Raw genomic sequence first — 22,480 nt, forward strand, 5'->3', positions numbered from 1 at the left:
CATCCCATATCTTATCCTTTTTCCCTTCAAGAATTAACAAATATTTGGCTAAAGTATTTTTTTTGGACTTTTTTTGTAAAAAGATCTCTGCAGAGAAAACTTTATTTTTTCTTTAAATGGTGCGTGTGTGTGCATGTGGGTTGGGTTAATCTAGAAGGGAACTTTCATATTTCAACCTGTGTGTTAATAAACTTTGCATCTGTATTGAATAAGTCTTGTTTTATAATAAATTCATAATTTTGTTGCTTATTAAAGAAACCTGGTTGGTGGATTTTATTTTGATCCTAAAATAAAGTATATAATTGGCCGTATTGGTAACTGGGTAAAACATTTGAATATATGTTGTGACCCGTGGAGAAGTGGAACTAGAGAAAGACAGTGCATTCCTCCAGCCTTGGTCGTAACACCATCTGCTGCTGGTAATATACCAGCGGTGGTGGGAGGTAGCCCTTAATTGGCAATTAATTGGCCATTTAAGGACCTCAATTGGCTTGGGGCGGGCGGGCCATTTGCCACCTCCCCCGCTGCTAGTAAAATGGCAGCAGGGGGCAGGTAGGTGATGGGAACGGCACCCCCCCCCCCCCCCACCCCACCTCCCAATTGTTTTATGTTGCACCCGCACCACCCCACCCCCCCACCCCCCCAACCTCCTAGCCCACTCCCGGGGGTAGCATAAGATTCCAGCCAATGTTTCTGGTTGATGACCCATTGTCAGAGCTGGAAGAAGGTGGAAATGTAACAGTTTTTAAGCAAGTACAGAGGAAAGGCAAAAGGAGATGGAGGAGGAAGAACAAAAGGGCAGGTCTGTGATAAGGTGGAAGGCAGGAGTGATTAAATTACAAAAGGAATGATGGTGCAAGGCAAAAGGGACTGGTACTGGGGCAAGTAAAGAAATGAGATGTGTCCAGAGGTACTGTAAATGGCAACAGTGAACCATTACTGGGATCTGGTAGGAGCAGTGGTTATGTTCTGAAGTTATTGAAATTATTGCTGTGTCTGGAAGGCTGTGAAGTGCCTGATCTGAAAAATGAGGTGCTGTTCCTCGAACTTCCATTGAGATTCATTGGAAAAGTATAGGACAGACAGGTCAAAGTGCAAGTAGAATGGAGAATTAAAATGGCAGATTTCCAGCATCTGCAATATTTTGCTTTTGTTTTGCTAGTGGAAAGTTTGAGCAGGCATTTTACTCGCAGATTGACTTTCAAAAGTATTTTTGTAAGTTATCTCACGAGACCACTGGGTAAGGTGTGATGGAATTGGGGAGAGGAGGTGCTAAGTGAATAAGATTGAAAACTGATTGTGAAATGGGCTACAGCAGGTAATCAAGAAGTGGGAGAAAAATTAGGGAATAGTACAGTGCTCCGTGAGTCAGTATTGGATCTGAAGATACAAAATGTAGTGGAGGCTCATTTGTCGGATGGGGTGTTGTCGCTCATGATCCCTGACCATGCCTGCATGGGATGATCTTGGTTGTATTTAAGGGGAAGCTGTATACACCCAGGGAGAATAAAATAGAAGGTTGTGCAGATAGGATTACATGATACGGGATCGGAGGAGACCAGTTGGGCCAAATGGTCTGTTCTTATGCTATGCTTTCTATAATGATACGGTCACTGTTCGCAAGATGCTCCCTTCCTCTGTTAGTATCTACCCAAAGGAACACATCCCAGCAGAGCTTAATGCTGGAGTTGATTTGTAATTCAACTCCAGTGGTCACTATAATGAGTTTATTCACCACAGACACATGTAAAGAGCTTTTAATCAATTCTGTTGTATTAGAATTTTGTGAGCTCTCAAGGAAATACTTTTCTGAAAAGACTTTTCGTTCGCTGTCAGGATAACGCTGCACATATCTTTCATCACATTTAAAAAAAAATTCTTTCCAATTTTAATATAGACTATATAAAGCTGGTGGCAGATATCCAGTGGCATTGTGCATTAGTTAAATCAACTTGGCAACTTGCAATATTAATTGCTAGTAAAATAATTGCTATATATTACAAATGTTTCACATTAAAAGTTGTTCCAAGAAAATACTTTTTAAAATGTAGCTGCCACCAGGCTGCAGGTTAGCTTCAAATTGTAAGTAATTGACATAATGTTAGCCCACACATAAAGCTCATTTAAAAGGTGTTTAGCAGGATATAAACTATTAGTAGGAAATGATATGAAAAAGAAGAGAATGCTAGAAATCTTTGGACTTCCAGGTCTGTGTGTTTTTAGACCACAAATTGCACCATGTATTTACCCACTAAGCCCCTGAGGGGTGCTCCAAGACATTCCTGTTGAAAATGGTGCCCCAGAAAACATAGGAAATAGGAGCAGAACTAGGCCATACGGCCTCTTGAGCCTGCTCTGCCATTCAATAAGATCATGATTGATCTGCAACTTCAACTTCACTTTCCCGCCTGATCCCCAGAAAAAAGAAAAAAATGGACTTGCTTTTATATAGTGCCTTTGACATCCACAGGACATCCCAGAGTGATTTATAGACAATTAAGTACTTTTGAAGTGTAGTCACTGTTGTAATGTAACAAATATGGCAGCTAATTTGAGCACAGCAAGCTCCCACAAACATCAATGTGATTGTAGCGTTCAATGGTTTGATTGATCTGGGTTTGATTGTATTAGTTTGTCCACTTATTTGTGTTCACTGTGTTTGATCACTTAAGCCTAGTTGAAACTGAAACTAAAACGAGCCAGGTTGTAATGCTCTGGAGAGAAATAACAGAGGCTGTGTTTTGAGAAAGGCATTGTACTGAAATCTTGTAAGTGCAGAGATATTTTAAAGTACTGTAAATAAACCAGTTGGTGATTCAATACAACTGCATTGCTCTGGGATAAATCAGATATAATAGTAATAATGGCCCTGATAATCTGTTTTTGTAATGTTGTTTGAGGTATAAATATTGGCCAGGCTACCAGGGAGAACTCCCCTAATCCTCTTCGAAATAGTGACATGGGATCTTTTACGTCTACCTGAGAGGGCAGATGGATCCTCAGTTTAATTTCTCATCCGAAACATGGCATCTCTGACAGTGTAGCACTTCTTCAGTACTGCATTGGAGTGTCAGCTTTGATTTATGTGCTCAAGTCCTAGAGTTGGACTCTAAGCCACAACCACAACTTAGAACTGAGAGTGCTACCAACTGAGCCAAGGCTGACAAAGGAGAATTTGAATGGAGTGATGTCCTTGCAATAACAAGGGCAGTGTTTGCGTGCTGCCCAAATAGATTGGATGACAGAACTCATACTCATCTGGAAAACTGTCAAATAAATCGAACAACCTCAAACTTGCACATCATCATTTCAGAAAAAGCATAATAAAAAGTTAAATGCCAGACTTCATACACAGCTATATACACAAAAGTATTGTAACAGTTGCAAATCCATGAGGTTAAAAATGTACCTGGGCTGCAGGTAAATGGCATAGGAGCTAGGAAATATTTATAAAATATGAAAGATACTGAGAGGCTCCAATAGTCAATATATAAAAAATCAATGATTCCTAATTTATTCAAATTGAGTAAAAATAAGCAAACCACAAACCACTATCTGATAAGTACAAATATCTTATTTATTTCAAATTGCTATCTATGTGTAAAATAAAAATCTAATTCAAAAACGCAAGCTACTGAACAACAAGCAACCAACCAATAGTAATTGTTTTCCAAGCCTTTGAGTGGCCCTGTTGGTTGTCCACCCATCCCACTATATACAACTAAAAGTACCATTCATAACATAACATTTTTTTAAAAAATCAAAATAAATCACAATCACTACCTATAGAGTTACAAATGTCTGCAGCAACTTTTCTTGCCATAAGCCTCTGCTGTTTCAGTAACCTGGGGTTTGCGTACTGCCTCCTTCCCAGCAGTTGCTTTGTTGAACCTTGACCTGACTTGATCTTTGACTGCCATCTGCACATAGCCAACCTCAATCCACCCTGCTCATATCTCACACACAATACCAGTTCTGTACAAACGTCGAGCTTTTGGGCTTACAAAAGAGCATTGAAAATGGAAATAATGCTGTTCTTTTCTGGCAATAATTGAGCAATGTCTCAGTAATGAGATGACAAAAGCAGCATGACTGCACTCTGTTATTGGCAGTCAGCACACTTTTGTCCATTGAATTCCAATTCAGGAATTTACTACTATTATAACCACCTCAAAGTATCAGCTACATGAGCCACACTGCCTTCAATGAAGAACTTCATAAGTCTTTGTGAGGGAGCATGAAAAGGTACTATTTCTAATTTTGAAGTTAGTTAACATTTGTTCTGTAATAGCAGCAGGTCAGGACAAAGTGAATGAAATTTGAAATGATCTATAATTTGACTGCACTTATCCTAAAGCATTTTTAAAAATCGTTTTTTTCTCCCGCTTTGTACAATGAAAACTGAAATGGTATCTTGTGGAAGCACTGGAAACCTAGCAACGCCTCACAATAACATCGCACATCGAGCCACGTGCCTGAATTGAAACCATTCCATTTTGTCTCCACAGAAGCTAGTGAAGCTGCTGACATTTCACAGCACTTTCATTGAGCAGATAGCATGATTACATACGAACATGCGAACATACGAATTAGGAGCTGGAGGAGGCCACTCGGCCCTTTGAGCCTGCTCCGCCATTCAGTAAGTTCATAGCTGAACTGATTACTCCACGGTTCCACCTACCCCTGATAACCTTCCACCCCCTTGCTTATCAAGAATCTATCTACCTCTGCCTTTAAAATATTCAAAGACTCTGCTTCCACCGCCTTTGGAAGAAGAAAATTCCAAAGACTCACGACCCTCTGAGAGGAAAAATTTCTCCTCATCTCTGTCTTAAATGGGTGACCCCTAATTTTTAAACAGTGGCCCCTAGTTCTAGATTCTCCCACAAGAGGAAACATCCTTTCCACATCCACCCTGTCAAGACCCCTCAGAATCTTATATGTTTCAAATTGATTGAAAGGTGAAAGTGGCACCCTGCTCAGGTGAACAATTGTAGGGAAAAAGATCACAACAGCATCCATTGACAGGCCCCCTACATAATTTGTAGAAGCAAAGTTATCCTCCATATTAATCGGTGCAGCAAATCCTGATATCACTTCCAGAATTTTAAGCTAATGCAGCACCACATTGCTGTAATCCTGCCTAAACTAAGTTTTTGTAGCTCAGGCACATCTAATCATCCAGACCAATCTAAGATACTGCATTAATGAATACTGCCGTGAAAGGACGTGTGTGGGCCATCCCATAATACACAATCAAAGTGGCTGATGGTTGCATTTGCCACAGGAGGGTGTCCACAGGAGGGGGAATTAATTATGAAGATATTTCCTACCTAGTTAGATTAAGATTAAATAATGTGTTAAACAAATGGAGAGGAATTTTGTGCTAAACAAACTTCCTTCTCGAAAGGTAGTGTTATGGTGATTGAAGACTATTATGGAAGCTTTAATATGTTGTTCTGCAGTGATCGCAGAGTGACTTGATTCTCAGAAGAGTGTTCAATAGAGGATATTACACAGGTATCAGTGCTATTTATATTACCCAGTGGAGGATTACATCATAAGCCGTGAAGCAAACCTTGGACCACTTTGCTTCTCATGTGAACTCAAGAATGGATTGATGTTTGTAATTCAGAACTGCCATCTTAAATGAAGAATTGCACCAGCGTTTGTCGAAAGATCAAAAAAATTCAAAAAGAGTATGTTTATAAGGCTGTAACACATAGTGACCATCACATCTTATCTCAGGGCTAGTGATGTTGCAATCAGTCAGTTTTAGATATTTTTAATTACCAAATATTTTTAAATTGACGAACTTCGACAATGGGCTCTTTGCTGTTGGACATGACAAGACGTTGGGTTGGTGATGTCGTGTCTCATGGGGAATTGTGTTATTTTGGATAGCAGGTTTATTATTCTAGATTCGCTCTGTTCAATATTGCAGCCGTCAAAAAGATGCTCAATGCCTCCTGTCAACCATGGTATGAAGCAGCTCCCATCTGTGGGGAGACATGTCAGTGATACACAAAGCAAAGATTGATCATTTTTATTTCCTTCAAAGCAACAGATGAATTCCGCCTCCCAAGGCAGCACTTTTACATTCTGCTGTTTTCCATGCTGTGCAGGTTGACATTCTCCTCATGACACAGCCACCCTCAGGGAGGTGGGCGTATTTTGACACTGAAATCACCAGCAACAGTGGCAGAATCCTATACACCATTCCAGATGGGAAGAAGCTCAGTGTTGGAGTTTACCCGGTGAAGATGGTTGTCAGGTATACATCTGTAAATACACTTTTCATGAGTTATGTCAGTTTAAACCCTTTGCAGCTAACCTTTATTGTCGAAAAGGTCTTTGATTAAATTATGTCTGCTTTGAAATAATTTTATGTTCTATGCCAGTGTAATGCACTAAAAGCTTGTGCACAGATATAAAAGCAAACAAACAGGCTAAACTGGCCTTTATCTCAGAGAGGTTGGAATACAAAAGTGTGGAAGTGATGCATCAGATGGACAGAGCTTGGTCAGACCCCATCTGGAGTATTGCATTCAAATTTGGGCATTGCCCCTCAGGAAAGCTATTTTACCAAATTTTACCAAAATTCACCAGACGAATACCAGGATGTAAAGGGTTGAATTATGAAGGCAGGTTGCATAAACTTAGTTTGTATTCCATTGTGTTCAGAAGGTTTTAGGGGTGATGGAATTGAGGTGTTTAAAATGATCGGAATTTGATAGTGTTACGCCAATGTGCTTTGTTGAATGATAATTTTCTTCAATCCACTGACTGGAGATCTGAATTTATATATTTTTTAAGAAGACATTTTTAAAAGACCAGCTAAAGGAATGATTTTGCTGACAGCTTAAGTTAGCTTCCTAATTTGCAACACTGTATCCTACACTGCAATGATTGTGAAGAGGGAGACAAAATGTCTACTAATTCTCCAGCAAGAACCAAGACCCAGGAAGTTTAAAGGAACTGTTTGTTATCTTTCTTTTAGCAAGAAGAAATACTGCTAACTGCTTTATTTTGAATGACTGAGTGACTGTCATGTGACAAGCCCCTCCCCATCTGTGGTTTTTAAGCTGGTGTTCTTCTCTGCAGCAGAGAAGAAGCAACTGGACTCTGACATGAGCAGACCCTAAGTGGGGGTCCCTCTCTCTATCTCTCTATCTCTCTCTCTCTCTCCATTCCAGCTTGAAAGCGTTCAAATCTTGATTGTTGACTGACCACCTTTGCATATTCCGGGTACAATCAGAAACCCTGTTGGAGGAAATCACTGTCTCCAAGACTCACGAAATCAGTCATTTACCTCTTCAAACTAAAAGCTTCAGGACCACTGAATTCAGCTAGAATGCAGCTGAATCACCAAACTCCACAGGCTGTATACCTTTTTCATGGACTCTAACTCAATCTACCTTTCCCCATTCTGCAACCTATTTGTGTGTTTGTATAAGTGAAAGTTGGCGCATTTATTATTTTATTAGTTTGGTTTAGGTACAATAAAGTTAACCTCCTACTTTGTTAACTCAAGAAAACCTGTCCAATTGGTTCTTGTTATGATCATAGCACGTAAATAATCTAACACCTACTGAATTGGCCAGTACATCCACTTTAAGAAAGAACTAAACCTGTTGTGGTCAAACAAGGAGAGGGAAAAGAGGGAAGCCCTTCAACCCCTCCTCACTTGACCATAACAGTAGATACAGAGAAACTATTCCTTGTGGTGGGGAAATCGAGAACAAGGAAGCGAAACCTTAAAATTAGAGCAAAGCCATTCATGAGTGAAATCAAAGAGTACTTTTTCATGTAAAAGGTAGTGGAAATCTGGAACACATTCTCCCAAAACACTGTAGATGCAGGGACAATTGAAATTTACAAGCCTGAGATTGATAGACTTCTATTAGGTAATTGAGGGATATAGAGACAGCAAGGGATATAGAGATAAGTTGGGTAAATGGAGTTGTAGTACAGATCGACAAAGATCTAATAAAATGGCTCGAGGGGTGGAATGACCTACTTCTGCTCAGCATGACAAACCTATATTGGTTGCTATGTGTTTGCTGATGTGATTCAACTCTAAGTATGGATTTCTGTTATTCTTCTTAGGCAGTCCCTTGGTACTGGGGATAACTTGCTTCCACTCCGTTCAGTACATTCTAACATGGCTAATGAATCCGATGCGCAAAACACAGGCTGTACCACATATGGGGCAGGTAGTGTTTGAAGAGTTGGATAGGCGAGTTACTTGGGGGAGCTTTGCGCCTCTTCCACTGCCTGGACTTGGCTTCTGCGAGCTCCCGTCAAAATCTCACAAGATGCTTGGTACCTTCCTGAATGCACCTTCTCCACTTTGAGCAGTCAGAGGACAGGGACTCTCATGAGTCAGTGGGTATGCTGGATTTCTTCAGGGATGTCTTGAGAACGTCCCTAAAGCTTTTCCACTGACCTCCTGAGAGTCTTTTGCCGCGGTGAAGCTCAGAGTAGAGCAGTTGCTTTGGGAGCCTAGTGTCAGGCATGCGAGTGACGTGATCCGCCCAGCAAAACTGGTTATTGGGTGATTAGCACCTCGATGTTGGGAATGTTGGCATTGGAGAGGATGCTGACATTAGATCATCTATACTGCCAACAAATGTGAAGGATTTTGCAGAGACAGTGTTGGTGGCATTTCTCTAGTGCCTTGAGGTGCCTTCTGGAGATTGTCCAAGTCTCCAAAGCATGTAGGAGTGCAGGGATCACTGCTGCCCGGTACACCATTACCTTAGTCCCGGGTTTGAGGTCCTGGTCCTCGAATACATTCCTCCTCAGTTGGCCAAAGGCAGCACTGGCATATTGAAGCCAATGTCTGCCTTCGTTGAGAGGAGACTCCCGAGATAGAGAAAATGGTCCACGTTTTCCAGGGTCTCGTCATGGATCCTGTTCGACGGTGGATGATGTTGTGCTGCGAGACTGGGTTGGAAGAGGACCTTAGTTTTCCGGATGTTTAAAGTAAGGCCTATTCTCTTGTATGCTTCCGTGAAGGAGGCAACGATGACTTGGAGCTCAGTCTCCGAGTGAGCATGTGCACAAGCGTCATCCACATACTGAAGCTCAATGACTGGAATTAGTGAAATTGTTAAAGTCATGGTATTTTTAGTTGCTTTTCATAGATCCTTTTCTTCATAGATGAGGAAGCTGGAATGGAAGGAGATCTGTATTGCGTATAAACATCAGCACGGACTATTGGGGCTGAACGGCCTGATTCTGTGCTATATATTCTATCTAGCCCTGTGCAAAAAAATAGAAGTTGAGTTCATCTTCACACGTCTGCCAAACTCCTTTTTAGAACAGTAATGTTCTATTGCCAATAACACACAGAAATATACTTGGAAATATTTCAAATTAAATTTGAACCAATTCAAAAAGGAATTGTAGATCTCTTGAACTCATTTTTTGGTGCCTGAAATGTAGCTCTCAAATCAGTTCTCATACAACTCTAGATGGTACTTACACCCTCTTCGCACAGTAGAATATTATTTTAAAGGGCATGGAAATATTTAAAGAATTTCTGTTGGAGCAGGAAATCAACCATTTGAAGATATCTCAAAGGCAATATAAATGGAATCTGTTTTGAGATCATCCAAACATCTCAAGATATAATAAAAATGAATTGTGATATTCGTAAAGTGGTTTTGAAATATCCTGTCTGCTTGGGTATGGTGAGGAAACATAAGCCGGGGCTGTTGTTTCTGTAGATAGTGGGGTCTGCTGCAGAATCAGCATGTGTGAACAACAAGCCCAAAGTCAGGATTGGCATTCACACCCTTTGATTAGTCTATTGACCCTCACAGCTTCGGTTTACACGTTGATGACACTTGTGCAAGATATCAAAGGGCTGCTGCAAACCAAACCACATGAGAGCATCAACTTGGGGGTAAAACTGGCATTGTTTGGCTGATGTCCAGTCTGCAATTTTGGAGTGGGTGGGAGCCTACCTGTATATGTAAATAGGGGTTTTACACTGTACATAGGACCCTGGTACCATTTTCAAGTATCAATGGGCAAAGCAAATGCTGTACATACTCTCCCATGTAGTACTGAAAATAGAGCATCCTAGCCAGTGGTCCTTAAAGGAACCAATTACTGCAAACCATTGCAGGAGCAGCTGAAACTAAAAGGCTTTGCCACTGATTTTTTTTAAAGACCAGGAGGAGCAGCATGAATCTTCCCACCTACTGCTGGTTGTCCATGCCACCCTCTTTAAGGGCTTACTTTCAGCTCCATTACATGGAGGTGTTGCCAGATATCGCACCCAACCCCCCCTACCCCCCCAAACCTGTCATTGAGCACTGGCAGCTTTCCAAAACTATTGTAACAAGACCTGACCATGTAAATGGTTTCATACTCTTGCTGGAACCAGTTGGAAGGCAGTGTGATTGCAGTGCATGCTCCCTGATATGCACCCAAACTGATAATGGCCCCTATGAATTCCACTTGCCACCTTCTGTATGTAGTCTTCTATTTACAAACGTTTCCTGACTTTAAACTTGAACTTTTCCCTCCTGTTCAATTTTCTGAAATTGAAGAGAAGCACTTTCTTTTTAAGGACCTCAGCATAATAAAATTAAAGTATAACTTCAAACGAAGCCACAACCCCTCATTGAATTTGGAGTCTCCACTAAAATTATTCTAAAACAGTTCACCAAAGAAGTTTATATTTGCCATGTTCAATCTCCAACTCCCAATTGTTTTGATACTAAAAGGTGACAGCCCTTTGTTTATTTTTGTAATGGACCACATCTATCCACCTTCAATGCATAAAATACTTCCAAATCTCATCTGTTTGTATGAAATCTTAGGGGGGCTGGCAATCACAGGAATAGATCCTCATGCTTGTTGACGACGAAAGCAAACAAAACCAAATTGGCTGGTAAATTGTGTGAGCTTGTTGTGTTCATGTCAAATAATGAAAAGGATGTTATACTTTTGCTATGATGTTCTGAAGAAGGGCTTGACCCCAAAAATTGGCCCATCTGTTCTCTCCACATCTACTTACTGGATGTGAGGGTAGACTTTTGTTAGGTTAAAGGATTAAGGGTTATGGAACCAAGGCAGATAGATGGAGTTAAGATACAGATCAGCTGTGATCTAATTAATTGGTGGCAGAACAGGGACTGAATGACCTACTCCTGTTTGCATGTTTCACTGGGCTGCTGTTTGCTTTCAGGATTTTCTTTTCTTCTTTCAAATTTGTGCTTTATGTTGTGTCTTTTTCATGAATTTTTCAGCAATTTTCAAAAAACAGGTTTGGTTACTGCTGGAAATAAACTAATACTCAGCAGTCATTTTCTGAATGGTGGAAAATTGCTCAACCTTTGTGTCTTTCATTATATGCAATCAAATTCAAAAACAGGGAGGAATTATCATAATCTCCATATTGTTCTATCGAAGAACCAAGGATGTTATAAAAGAATTGAATTGTTTCATAATAAATTTATTGTAAATTTATACAGGGAGATAATCTGGGCCTTCAGCCTTAGAATTGAAAAGAAGCACTCAATTTGTGCAACACACTGAGGAATGCTAATCTGACACATTAGGTTGGTATTTCAATCGTCCTTTTTTACCCCTAAGTTGGTGACTTGAGTTGAAGGCTACACTTTTTTTCTATGTTGCATATTGGCTGTTTACGGAAAGTGCCCGGTGATCAGTAGACAATCCAGGAATAGGTTCAGAGACTCTGTTGTCCATCTAATCAATGAGTTTTGTTTCTCTATTTTCAGCCAAGCTTTTCAAAGGGCAAATGGAATCCTAACTCTTTGTATTTTCATTTAAAATGGCTACCTCTTTCCATTCCAACAATAGGGCACCAGTAACAAGTTGGTAGTTTCTACTGAGGTTGTCACTGTAGCATGTCCTAAGCTCAGAACCATGATCTCTTGTATCATGCTCTGTGGTGGATGGAAAGAAACCTGGTTGAAGCTAAGCAGGTGGCAACTTTAGTTCTACAATGAATGCATTTAATGTTGAGATTTTATGCATTTGCTGAGATTGTAAATGATGACTTTGTTGAATACGATTGGTAATTCACACTATCAATCTTCATTTGAGCTGTAAGGAAAGGGAAAGACAGGACAACTGGGACAATGTGTAAAATTCTTCTGTGAGTCAGAGCGAGTGCTTACACTAAGTGTGGATTAATCTGCGGTAATAATAGATTTGGACCATGTGCCTAAACTTTCTCATTTTAACACACAGGCCCAGTCTTAACTTTAGCTTGTTAGGCACTAACTAAAAGTGAAAATGCTAATTTGCTTGTGTTTTCTTGGTAACCTAGTAACAGTTCAAGCAGAAGCCCTTTGGTGCATCTAATCCACAGTGTTCCCTGGTGTATCATGATATTAAAGGTCATATTAATTTGGCAGAGTCAGCAGAGATCAGGCCAGGAACAGAGCAATAGACAAAGAAGTGGAGCAGTCCACAAAGCGTTGGTAAGTCTCACTATGTTGGACCTGTTGTTGTTAGAGGAGGAGGATGAGCAGCAGAGGAGAGCCAAGAAGGTGCATGGAGAACAGGATAGGTCTAAGGATATAGGGTGAGGACGACAAAGTTTCACTACTACCCAAGGCATCCAGATGGGAAACCTCAACCTCACCAAGGAGCAGTCTGTGTGATGCCAATCCACAGAACCATAGAAAAACTACAGCACAGAAGGATGCCATTCAGCCTGTCGTGTCCGTGCCAACCAAAAAAACTAGCTGCCCAATCTAATTCCGCCTTCCAGCTCCTGGTCCATAGCCATGAAACCGTACCTGAAAATATGAAGGGTAGAGGTGATGGCGCTGATACATTTTTGCCATAGACTGCTTTGAGGCAATGACAGACGTAGTATCATTGCATTCCTGAGTTCACATATACATATATATAAGGTTTTCAACATGTCGCTGACTATATTAAATTCAGCATCGCAGCAAGAGCAGGAGAGACACAAAGGAGGTCCAAAATGTCCATGGGTCCAACAACCCAGTGTAAGTGATGGGATATCCTTGCTAGTGGCCTCCAGTGTTAACCCTGCCAAAGTACGTGGGGTCAGGTGGAGGTCACCTCATTTAAATATATCTTGCCGCTGGGGGTGCTTAGCAAGCATGTACAAGAGGGGAAGAAAATGTGGTGGAAGGTGACCACTCAGTGGGGAGTGTGTTTCAAGGGGCCACCGCCCAGGCTGGACTCTCGGGTGTGCCCCACATGCACTGTCCAATAGGCTGGTACATCTCCTATCATTTGACATACCAGCATGTCGATGTTTCTCTAGGCGTTCCCTGCCCTGGATACAAGCCCTTTCATAGATGCTGCCTTGTTTGGGGTAGGCAGAATCCTGCATTTATATCCCTAAATTATCCTATAATACTATAGGGTATGGGGAGAAAAGGAATGGGATTGCATTAGGGATAGACAGATCCAGCTGAAGAGCTAAAATTGGCAGAGGCATAAAATAAAAATGGCTTCCTCTTGGTACTCTTACTTTCTATGATTCTATCCGTGGTCCATAGCTCACTCTGTGAGATCTGTATCATGATCTGTAGCAGATACCAAGAGGATACTAGGCTTCCATTCAGAAACAGTCAGCCCTCCTTTGGCACCCATCTCTGCCCCTTTCACACCCGTGTGAAGTGACGTCCTGTGCCATTTTCTTTATATCTGTGAAACTCTCCAATGTTTGTCTCTGAGTGGTTCCTGGTTTAGACGATGATGATGACACTGAGTCAAATGCACAGGGCTGAATTTTTAGCAGCGGGAACAGAGGAGGACAGGAGCTGAAAATACCGGCACTGATTGGTGTGCCGGTTTCCCAACACTGTTCCCGGTGCTGGCCATTTTCACCAGGGCAGGGGGGAGGGTGGGCGTTGTGATACTGCCCGATCCCTGATTAAGGCCAATTAAGGTGGTTGAGGAGCTCATTAAGAGCTCATTAATGGGAGATGTGATATTTGCAGGGGCACACGGGCTGCACGTGCTTTCTGGGGTAGACCAGTTGAATGGAGGTGGCTGCACAGTGGGGAGCCAGTCATGGCAGCCCCACGGAATTACCTGGGCCTCATAAAAGGGTGAATGACAGAGAGGAGGACTCAGCCATTGACAAACAGGTGTCCTTGGTGCAGCGCAGGTGGTGGGGAGAATGGGCAGTAAGCACAAGGGCAGTGGAGGGGGCTGTCACCCTCCTGACATGGTGGGGGCATAAGCGTAGGGGGCAAGGCTGCCAAGGACAATTAGGTGGGCACTTGACTACACAGAAGTCTGCAGCTGGCAATGGGAGCACGACTCTCAGATTTTGCATCCAGTGGGGATGAGAAGTGTCAAGAAAACATGCTATGCGAAATGAGGAGTTTTAATTCATCAGTTGGAATCCTACATCAAACTTTTAAAATGAAAGCTGGGATCCTACACTTAACTTCTAAAAAAGCTGGCAGGCAAGATGGCCACCACAGTTTGCATCTGAATACCTTACACATCAAGATATCAAAGGAGAGATGGATGTCTGAGCTAACCACCACCAGAACAATGCCTCATGAATTTAGAATCAGCTAACAGCTTCACTTCTAATGGCAAAACATTCAAAGCATCTTGGAACATTAACAGTGCAGCCAAACCTCCAGGGAATTAACATTGAAGCAATGAGACCTGAGAGAGATTGTGAATTCCTAGACTTGAATTGAATTAATTTTCAAACGAGGACACTGAACAATAATGTGACTGCCTCCCCATCTGTGAAAAACTAGCAGTCTTTGGCAAAAGAACAAGCTCCTGAGACATTGAAACAGATAAACTTTGGGTGCTAATCAGACAAGACTCCAGTGGAGCTGTGTAAAAACATAGAAAAATAGGAGCAGGAGTAGGCTATTAGGCCCTTCGGGCCTACTCCGCCATTCAAAAAAGATCATGGCTGATCGTCTAATTCAGTACCCTGTTCCTGCTTTCTCCCCATATCCCTTGATCCCTTTGGCATTAAGAAATATATCTATCTCCTTTTTGAATATATTTAATGACTTGGCCTCCACTGCCTTCTGCAGTAGAGAATTCCACAGGTTCACCACCCTCTGAGTGAAGAAATTTCTCCTCATCTTGGTTCTAAATGACATACCGTGTATCCTGAGATTGTAACCCCTAGTTCTGGACTCCCCAGCCATCGGGAACATCCCCCCTGCATCTAGCCTGTCTAGTCCTGTTAGAATTTTATAGGTTTCTATGTGATCCCCTCTCATTCTTCTAAACTCTAGTGAATATGGGCCTAGTCGACCCAATCTCTTATCATACATCAATCCTGCCATCCCAGGAATAAGCTTAGTACTTGCACTCCCTCCAGGCTCTCTCTCTCTTTCTCTCCACATTGCATCACAAGTTTGAAACCTGCCTGCGACTATGGAACATCCAAGTCTACCATTGCTGCAGACAGAGACTCTGGGAAGAAAGCCACCTACAACTCTGTCTCAAGATGCGGTTCCAGTGATCGGACCAGTTGGGTGCTGCACTGTAATACACTCCTGCAAGGGTCTCGCTCACTGTGGTGGTCCACTGCACTCCCCATACCATGGTCCTCTAGAGAGGTGTGCACCTTGAGGACGGTGAGGTTCTGGAAGGAAACAGCTCATCGGATGAAAAGGAGGAACAGAACATGGAAGAACGGAGGATGGAGGAGGAGGATGCAGAACACTGAGCTGCACAGGAGGTGGCCGGGTATTGTGCATGGCACAAAGGTCTCATCAGGATGCCATGAATGTCAACGATCATCTTATTCAGGGACTTTTCAACTGAGCCCCTCTGACCCAGGATGAAGGACATGGTGTGGAACTCACTCTGAGGTGCCTGTGCTGACACTTGCATTGAAGACATAGCCTGCAACATCTAAACTCTTATTGCTAATGAAGGATGCACATCTGCCTGGAGGTTTTGCCAACATTGTTGAGGAACCCTTGATAGCCTTCGCCACCTCATACTTCTTTTCTTGTCCAGCCATCAATAAAAGGAATATAACATGTGTGCCTTCAGGTGTCATTATTTACATAGTGCTCAGAAAGGAAAGCAATGCACAAATACAGTAAGAAGATACCCCAGTGACCCAATCAGTGTTCATCACGACGCGGTGGCCTCCACGTTTGGCCACTTCTGCATAGTGTTTGACTTGTGGCCTGGAGGAGGTGGAAGCAGCCTGCTCACATGTCTCAGCTTACAGCTGAGATTCACATGGCCGTTGTCCTCATTGTGGAGGTGGCCGTGGGGCATCTCCAGAGGCTGTTGCATCTACATCAATACTGGGGCAGTCTTTGACACTTGGCCCTGCTGCACGGAGTCTCCCACTGTCAGAAGAGGAAAGGAGGCAGAGGATGATGAAGGCGCCCTCATCCTCCTTGGTGACATCCTCAGCTTTTGGCTGGTTCTCCGAATGGCTGGAGGGGAGCACCAGTTTCTGTGCAACTGGCATCCCCTCCAAACATCTCTGCACCACCAGCGCCACTGTCTGGTCCAAGCAACATAGTGTGGCATGCCTCCTGTGTATGTTAGTGTGCTGTTCCTGTGTGCACTTCAAGTGCTGCCATATATGGTTCTCCATGAAGTTGGCCCTCTCTCCATGGAGGAGCTCATGCTCCCAAAGCCCTGAGCCATGGTTGTGCACGTGAGCTGGATGGACTCCTCCATTCTCTGCCCATGACCCTGCACTGCCTCAGGGAACTCCCAACATGTGGGAGTGTATCTGTTGCTGCTGCCCATGACTCTATACTGTCTCAGGGAATTCCCGACATGTGGGAGCATATCTGTTGCTGCTGTTCTATATGGAGCCTTTTTCCTGTGTCTTATGAGGTTCTGCATTTGTGCCGAACTGAGTAAGGCTGTGTCTGTCCTCACTCCTCTTGAGGGTAACTGATCACTGCTGCCTCTGCTTCTGGCACCTCCTCCTGCACACTACTGCTGTACTTCTCACCTCATGTAAATACATACAAGGATGCACCGAGGTGACTGTGTCTGTGCTGGTGGACGGTGTGCATGTAAGCTGTGATGGTGCTTCTTCGGATCATTCATGCCATCCAGTACTGGAGGTGGAGAGGGAGAAGGTCTCCTGTGGTGGGAATCTGCACCTGTGGGCGTCACAAGATGAGATCGTGAGAGCTAGCCTTGGAGAACAGAAGCCTCTGCAGTGCTGAGGCTGTCCAATGTAACTCAGTGTTCAGTATGCTGACGGATGGGATGGAGTGCAGTGCATCCTGCTAATGAGTGAATTGCCTTCTCTCATCACCATCTGCACCATGAGAGCCCATCTCACCATGGTTTACTTCCTTGTGGTCTGCAATCTTGCCTGTTTCCACCCCCCACTCTTCCATTGATCTGAAAGTATGGTAGCCCCCTCCACACCCCCTCACCTGTTTGGGCCCTTTCTCGGGCATTATATGCTTGTTTCTCTTGGAAGGACAAAAGAGATGTGGTAAGGCACTTCTCTCCTCTATGGCCAGTGATAGTTGCTCCAATTTATTGGAAGCTGCGTGTTTCAGTGCTGGCAGGTCTTCAGCAGCATTATGGCTCAGAGCCATTCTGAGGGGTCAGTAAGTGGCCTGTGCTCACACTCCTCCCATGTTCTGGAACAGCATGTGTCCTGAGGCTCCTCAGCTGGTGTGTCTGCTGGAGGGTGAATATCCTGAGATCTGTCCTGAGGGTTGGCACAGCATTCACCTTACCAGAGCGTATCATTATATGCTATATGTTGACCCTTTTCCTGCATTGGATCCAGGTTCTTCCCACAATGCTTCTGCTGCTGACAGTGGCAGTGATGTCCATCCATCCACGCCTGCTTGGTCTGTGTGAGTGACCGCCTCCTGCCACCCTCCAGGAAGAGAACCTCCCTCCTCTCCCTCATGACCTCCAGCTCAGCATTTGAAAAATGAGGGGCTACCCTGCCCCAGATTCCAGGTCTCTGGCTCTCCTGAAACATTGCTGCAATAAGGTTTTCTGTGAGTCTTCAATGCCCATGTTCAACACTCAAACAGAAGTCACAGTAATGGCTGCTGTGGTGAGTTTAAATCAGCCCTGCCTTTGAGTTGGCGCACATACATTCCTGCCCCCGTGGCCGTTAATTGTCTTTCAATCCTGTCTCCATATCAATTAACTGCTCACCTCCGTGAAACCTTGGGCTCATTTCTGTTTTTCCCCGGTGGCGGGTTCAGGATCTGAAAATGGTCCAGACTTCCGTTTCCCGTTCACACAGCGAACATCCAGTCCAACCCGAGGTATGTTGTGGTTACACAACCAACACATGGTACTGTTAAGACCAGGTGAGAAAGAGGTCATCACCTTTCAGCCATCACCTGGTCTTACTGTAACAGGGTTTAATTTTAAATATACCGTGTTTTTAGCTCCCCCTTGGTGAATCCTTGTTCACCGCTTTCCAATTATAAAGCAAAGAAACCAGCACAAACAGGCTTTCTTTGCTTTAAAGAAGAATGGTGAAATTTTATTAAACTTAAACTCTAATTCGGTTGACGCCTACGGATACACGATGCGCCCATGCTAGCAGGCATACGTAATACACACATACAAATAGAGACAGAAAAGAACAGAAGAAAAATAAAGTGGAAAAGTTTGAGGCAATATCTGAAGAGTTTTTGTTACAGGTCTTTGAGCTGACCGTAGAGTTCTTGTTTGTAGGTGGATCTTGCTTTTTGTTGGAGCCCAGTATTCTTCTTAAACCTTGTTCACTGTAGGATACTTTTCTCTCTTGGGGTTCATGTGTCTTCAGTCAGTTTTTGGAGTTCCGTGAGAAAGAGATGAGAGCAGACAGTAGGAGAGGAGGTCTGCTTCAGTCCAGGAGCAAAGTGCTTTCTGTCAGTTCAAACACTGTCTCTACAATTTAAAACTCCCCAAGTTGGCCAGCAGGGTAGCCATGTGGCTGACTGGTATAACCACTTTTGGCTTTGTGTAATGTGTGGGTCAGGGAATGGTCCTTTGTCTACACACGCTGCCTGTTAATATGCAAAAATGTCTTTTCAGCCAGGGGCCTGGCAACCCCTTGTCACAGGCTTCTCTTCTTCCCAACAACAATTTGAAATTTAATGTCCATGTGGCGAAATGAATGTGCCTCATTCTTGGAAGGTGGCGGCCTGCATGACAGTCCCCTCTGCACCACAACACGTGCTGTATTTCACATCTGCTGAAGCACGATTATCCTGGTAGTGCTGCACTGTCGGAGGTGCCTTCTTTCGGATGAGATATTAAACTGGGGCTCTTTTTTCCCTCTCAGGTGGATGTAAATGATCCCATAGTCCCATTTCAGAAAAGAGCAGGAGAGTTATTCCCAGAGTCTTGGCCAAAACTTATCCCTCAATCAATATCACAAAAACAGATTATCTGGTCATCATCACATTGCTATTCGTAGGAGCCTGCAATGTGAAAATTGGCTGTCGTGTTTTCTGCATAACAATGACTACATTTCAAAAGCACTTCATTGGCTGTAAAGCATTTTGTGACGTCCTGTGGATGTGAAGGGTGCTATGTAAATGCAAATCTCTTTTTTTTAGAAAAGGGGTTAAAAAAGTAACTAACTCCTATTTACTACATTGTCTTTGTGCTAAGAGGAATTACAATCCTGTAGTGGCTTCAGTTCTTAGCTAGAGAGTACTTTTAGTCCAGGGTTCATATTTTACTGACTTAGTTGCATTTCTACAGCCAGTTGAAAGTTCATGAAGCCAAAAGTTTGCCTGCTTCAGATTATTTGTTTGATCAGGATTTCTGATATAGATTACAGAGATCCATCATTAACTATCATCTTATTTGACAGACAATATGATAAACCATAAATTAAAGTTCTCAAATATTGGTATTGTTATTAAAGGAGATATTATAATGTTTTGGTGTATTTAGAAAGGCTTTTGTTTATTTATGAATCATTTTTTATTTTTCTAGAGTTGAAAAGAATTAGGTTAGAAAAATATCACACAAGATTTAAAAGATATGTTGGATATGAAATATTACTGAATGTTGATTGATAAAGAATGTTGATTGATAAAGCCGTGGTTAGGCATTCTTCTATAGGGGATATTTTCTCAGCTGAACCCCAGTGGAACTAAGCCAAGCTGAGAGATAGCTGATTTATGGTGATTATCTGATGAAATTGCGCTGGGAGGTTCCAACAACAGTAAATTTCATTATTATGTATGTCCAGCAACTTGATTATACTCAATTTTATTTTTTTTAATTCTTTTATGGGATGGGAGCATCACTAGCAAGGCCAGCATTTGTTGCCCATCCCTAATTGTTCTTGAGAAGGTGGTATTGAGCCACCTTCTTGAATCGTTGCAGTCCATCTGGTGTAGGTACACCCACAGTGCTGTTAGGAAGTGAGTTCCAGGTTTTTGATCCAGCGACAATGAAGGAATGATGATATAGTTCCAAGTTGGGATGGTGTGTGGCTTGGAGTGGAACTTGCAGGTGGTGGTGTTCGCATGTGTATGCTGCCCTTGTCCTTGTAGGTGGTAGAGGTTGTGGGTTTGGAAGGTGCTGTTGAAGGAGCCTTGGGGAATTGCTGCAGTGCATCTTGTAGATGGTACACAATTCAGCCACTGTACGCTGGTGGTGGAGAGAGTGAATTTTAAGTAGGTGGATGGGGTGCTGATCAAGCGGGCTGCTTTGTCCTGGATGGTGTTGAGCTTCTTGAAAGTTGTTGAGGAAAGTGGAGAGTATGGAGAGCTGTTAATTCCCAGCCTCATGTTTTCCCAGATAGATTACAACTGTTGGCCATCCCCCTCCTCCCACCTCCCTTCCCCCCCCCATCCCCACCCACCCACCATCCTCCCCGGCTCCGGATTCAGACTTGTGGCTCCTGATCTCTGCTTGTTCCAGGTCCCGTTTACTGGGCGGTGGTGGCACCCCTCCACCGCCTTTGTTCGGCGGAGAGTTTCATCTGTTGACCTTTTTTTAATTAAAATAAAACCACCCAGTTTGTATATTTATTTCTGACTTGTGCCTTGCAGATGGTGGACAGGCTTTGGGGAAGTAGGAGGTCAGTTTCTTTCTGTGGAATTTTCAGCCTCTACTTGCCCTTGTAGCCACAGTATTCATATGGCTGGTCCAGCTCAGTTTCTGGTCAATGGTAACCCCCAGGATGTTGATGGTAATGTCTAACCCTTGTTTTATAACTTTAACTAGAGGTGACCAGACTTTTGCAGAGAGTTACCTTACAGTGCTGCCAAAGGGGATGGAATGTGTCGTCTTCAGCATCGATGGTTCTTTTGCTGCTAGCGTCTCTATCATGGGCAGCGACCCTAAGGTCAGAGCAGGAGCTGTGGATGTGGTCAGGTACTGTGTGAAAATGCTTTCACGTTCTTCGTGTTTGTTCGTGTCATATTTTGATTTTGTTTTAAATCTGGCGAAGGACGAAGACTTCCTTCTTGCAAGACATAATTCCTGCCATCATGATGTTTGATCACACTTTTCTGTTTGCATTTGGCATTTTATATTATGATGTTCAACAATTCCCTTTCAATTTTTCTGTGTCAACTGTCACAATGCAGTTGCAGGCTCTGGGCACTCGGTGGTTCTGCAGCACCAGTTTTTGAAGGCTCTCTTCTGATGCCAACATTACCTTATGAATATATGTATAAAAAAACTTTTATTCATCAACTTACCACTACAATGACATAGGCAATTTACTAGTGGAATGGATAAATGTATCGATACCAGCAAGTGTTTCAGTGCTGGATTTTAAAGCCAGAAATCACTGATTTACAGGATGGCCATAAGTAGTCCTGTATTAAGAATGAACATGCAGAGCAAATCTGAAGCCAGTAACTTGTTCTTCAAATCTCTGTGTCGCAAGTTTTCATTTACAAATTGGAAAGTACAGGTACTAATCCAACCGTTACAGACTTGAAAGTGCTGGAAATACTTAATTATTTATTTCAGATTTCCAGCATCTGCAGTAATTTGCTTTTATTTTGATTTTTACATTCCTGTTTTTCTCTTTGAACAGTTTCGCAGTCATTCACATTGGCAGGTCTTGTCTCCCTTTTTCACTTTTTTTCCAATATTATGCCCTTGGGTGGCAGGAGTATTAGTTACTCTATTTTCAGGAGCCTGCATACAGGATTAACCCAAGACTTGCACTATGATGGAATTCCTGTGAATTGACAAAGTATTAATTGCAGACCAGGGATCTTTTGTAAGCCTGAAGTAACAAAAATATTTATTTGTAATTATATAGAACAAAATGTTAAAATATTTAACTGATACAAACAAATGCAAAATTAAATGCCATTGCCCTCAAAGATTTAATTACTCTTTCTAGTAAAATTTTCCTGAAAATATTGGCAGGAGAAACATCACTGAGGAAGTAAAATAGTAAGATTCCTTAAATGATCATTAAAAATACTCTGGGCTAGATTTTCAACTTACCACTTGAGTGTAAAACTAAGGTTATAGATCAGCCGGGGTTACAGAAACTGCCTGATATTCATTTCCATTG

At 42.6% G+C, this 22,480-nt stretch overlaps 1 protein-coding gene across 1 annotated transcript in view; it reads left to right on the forward strand.

Moving 5' to 3' along the window:
* The window catches only part of pitpnm3 (PITPNM family member 3), a 493,326-nt gene that overhangs the window by 460,693 nt on the left and 10,153 nt on the right, over window positions 1-22,480 (forward strand). Inside the window, exons 15-16 of the mRNA XM_068010378.1 lie at window positions 6,126-6,274; window positions 21,166-21,315. Of these exons, the coding sequence (XP_067866479.1) occupies window positions 6,126-6,274; window positions 21,166-21,315 (299 nt within the window). The remainder of the gene's footprint in view (window positions 1-6,125; window positions 6,275-21,165; window positions 21,316-22,480) is intronic.

The sequence above is a fragment of the Heterodontus francisci genome, chromosome 30 (genome assembly GCF_036365525.1).
Source record: "Heterodontus francisci isolate sHetFra1 chromosome 30, sHetFra1.hap1, whole genome shotgun sequence".
Taxonomy (NCBI): domain Eukaryota; kingdom Metazoa; phylum Chordata; class Chondrichthyes; order Heterodontiformes; family Heterodontidae; genus Heterodontus; species Heterodontus francisci.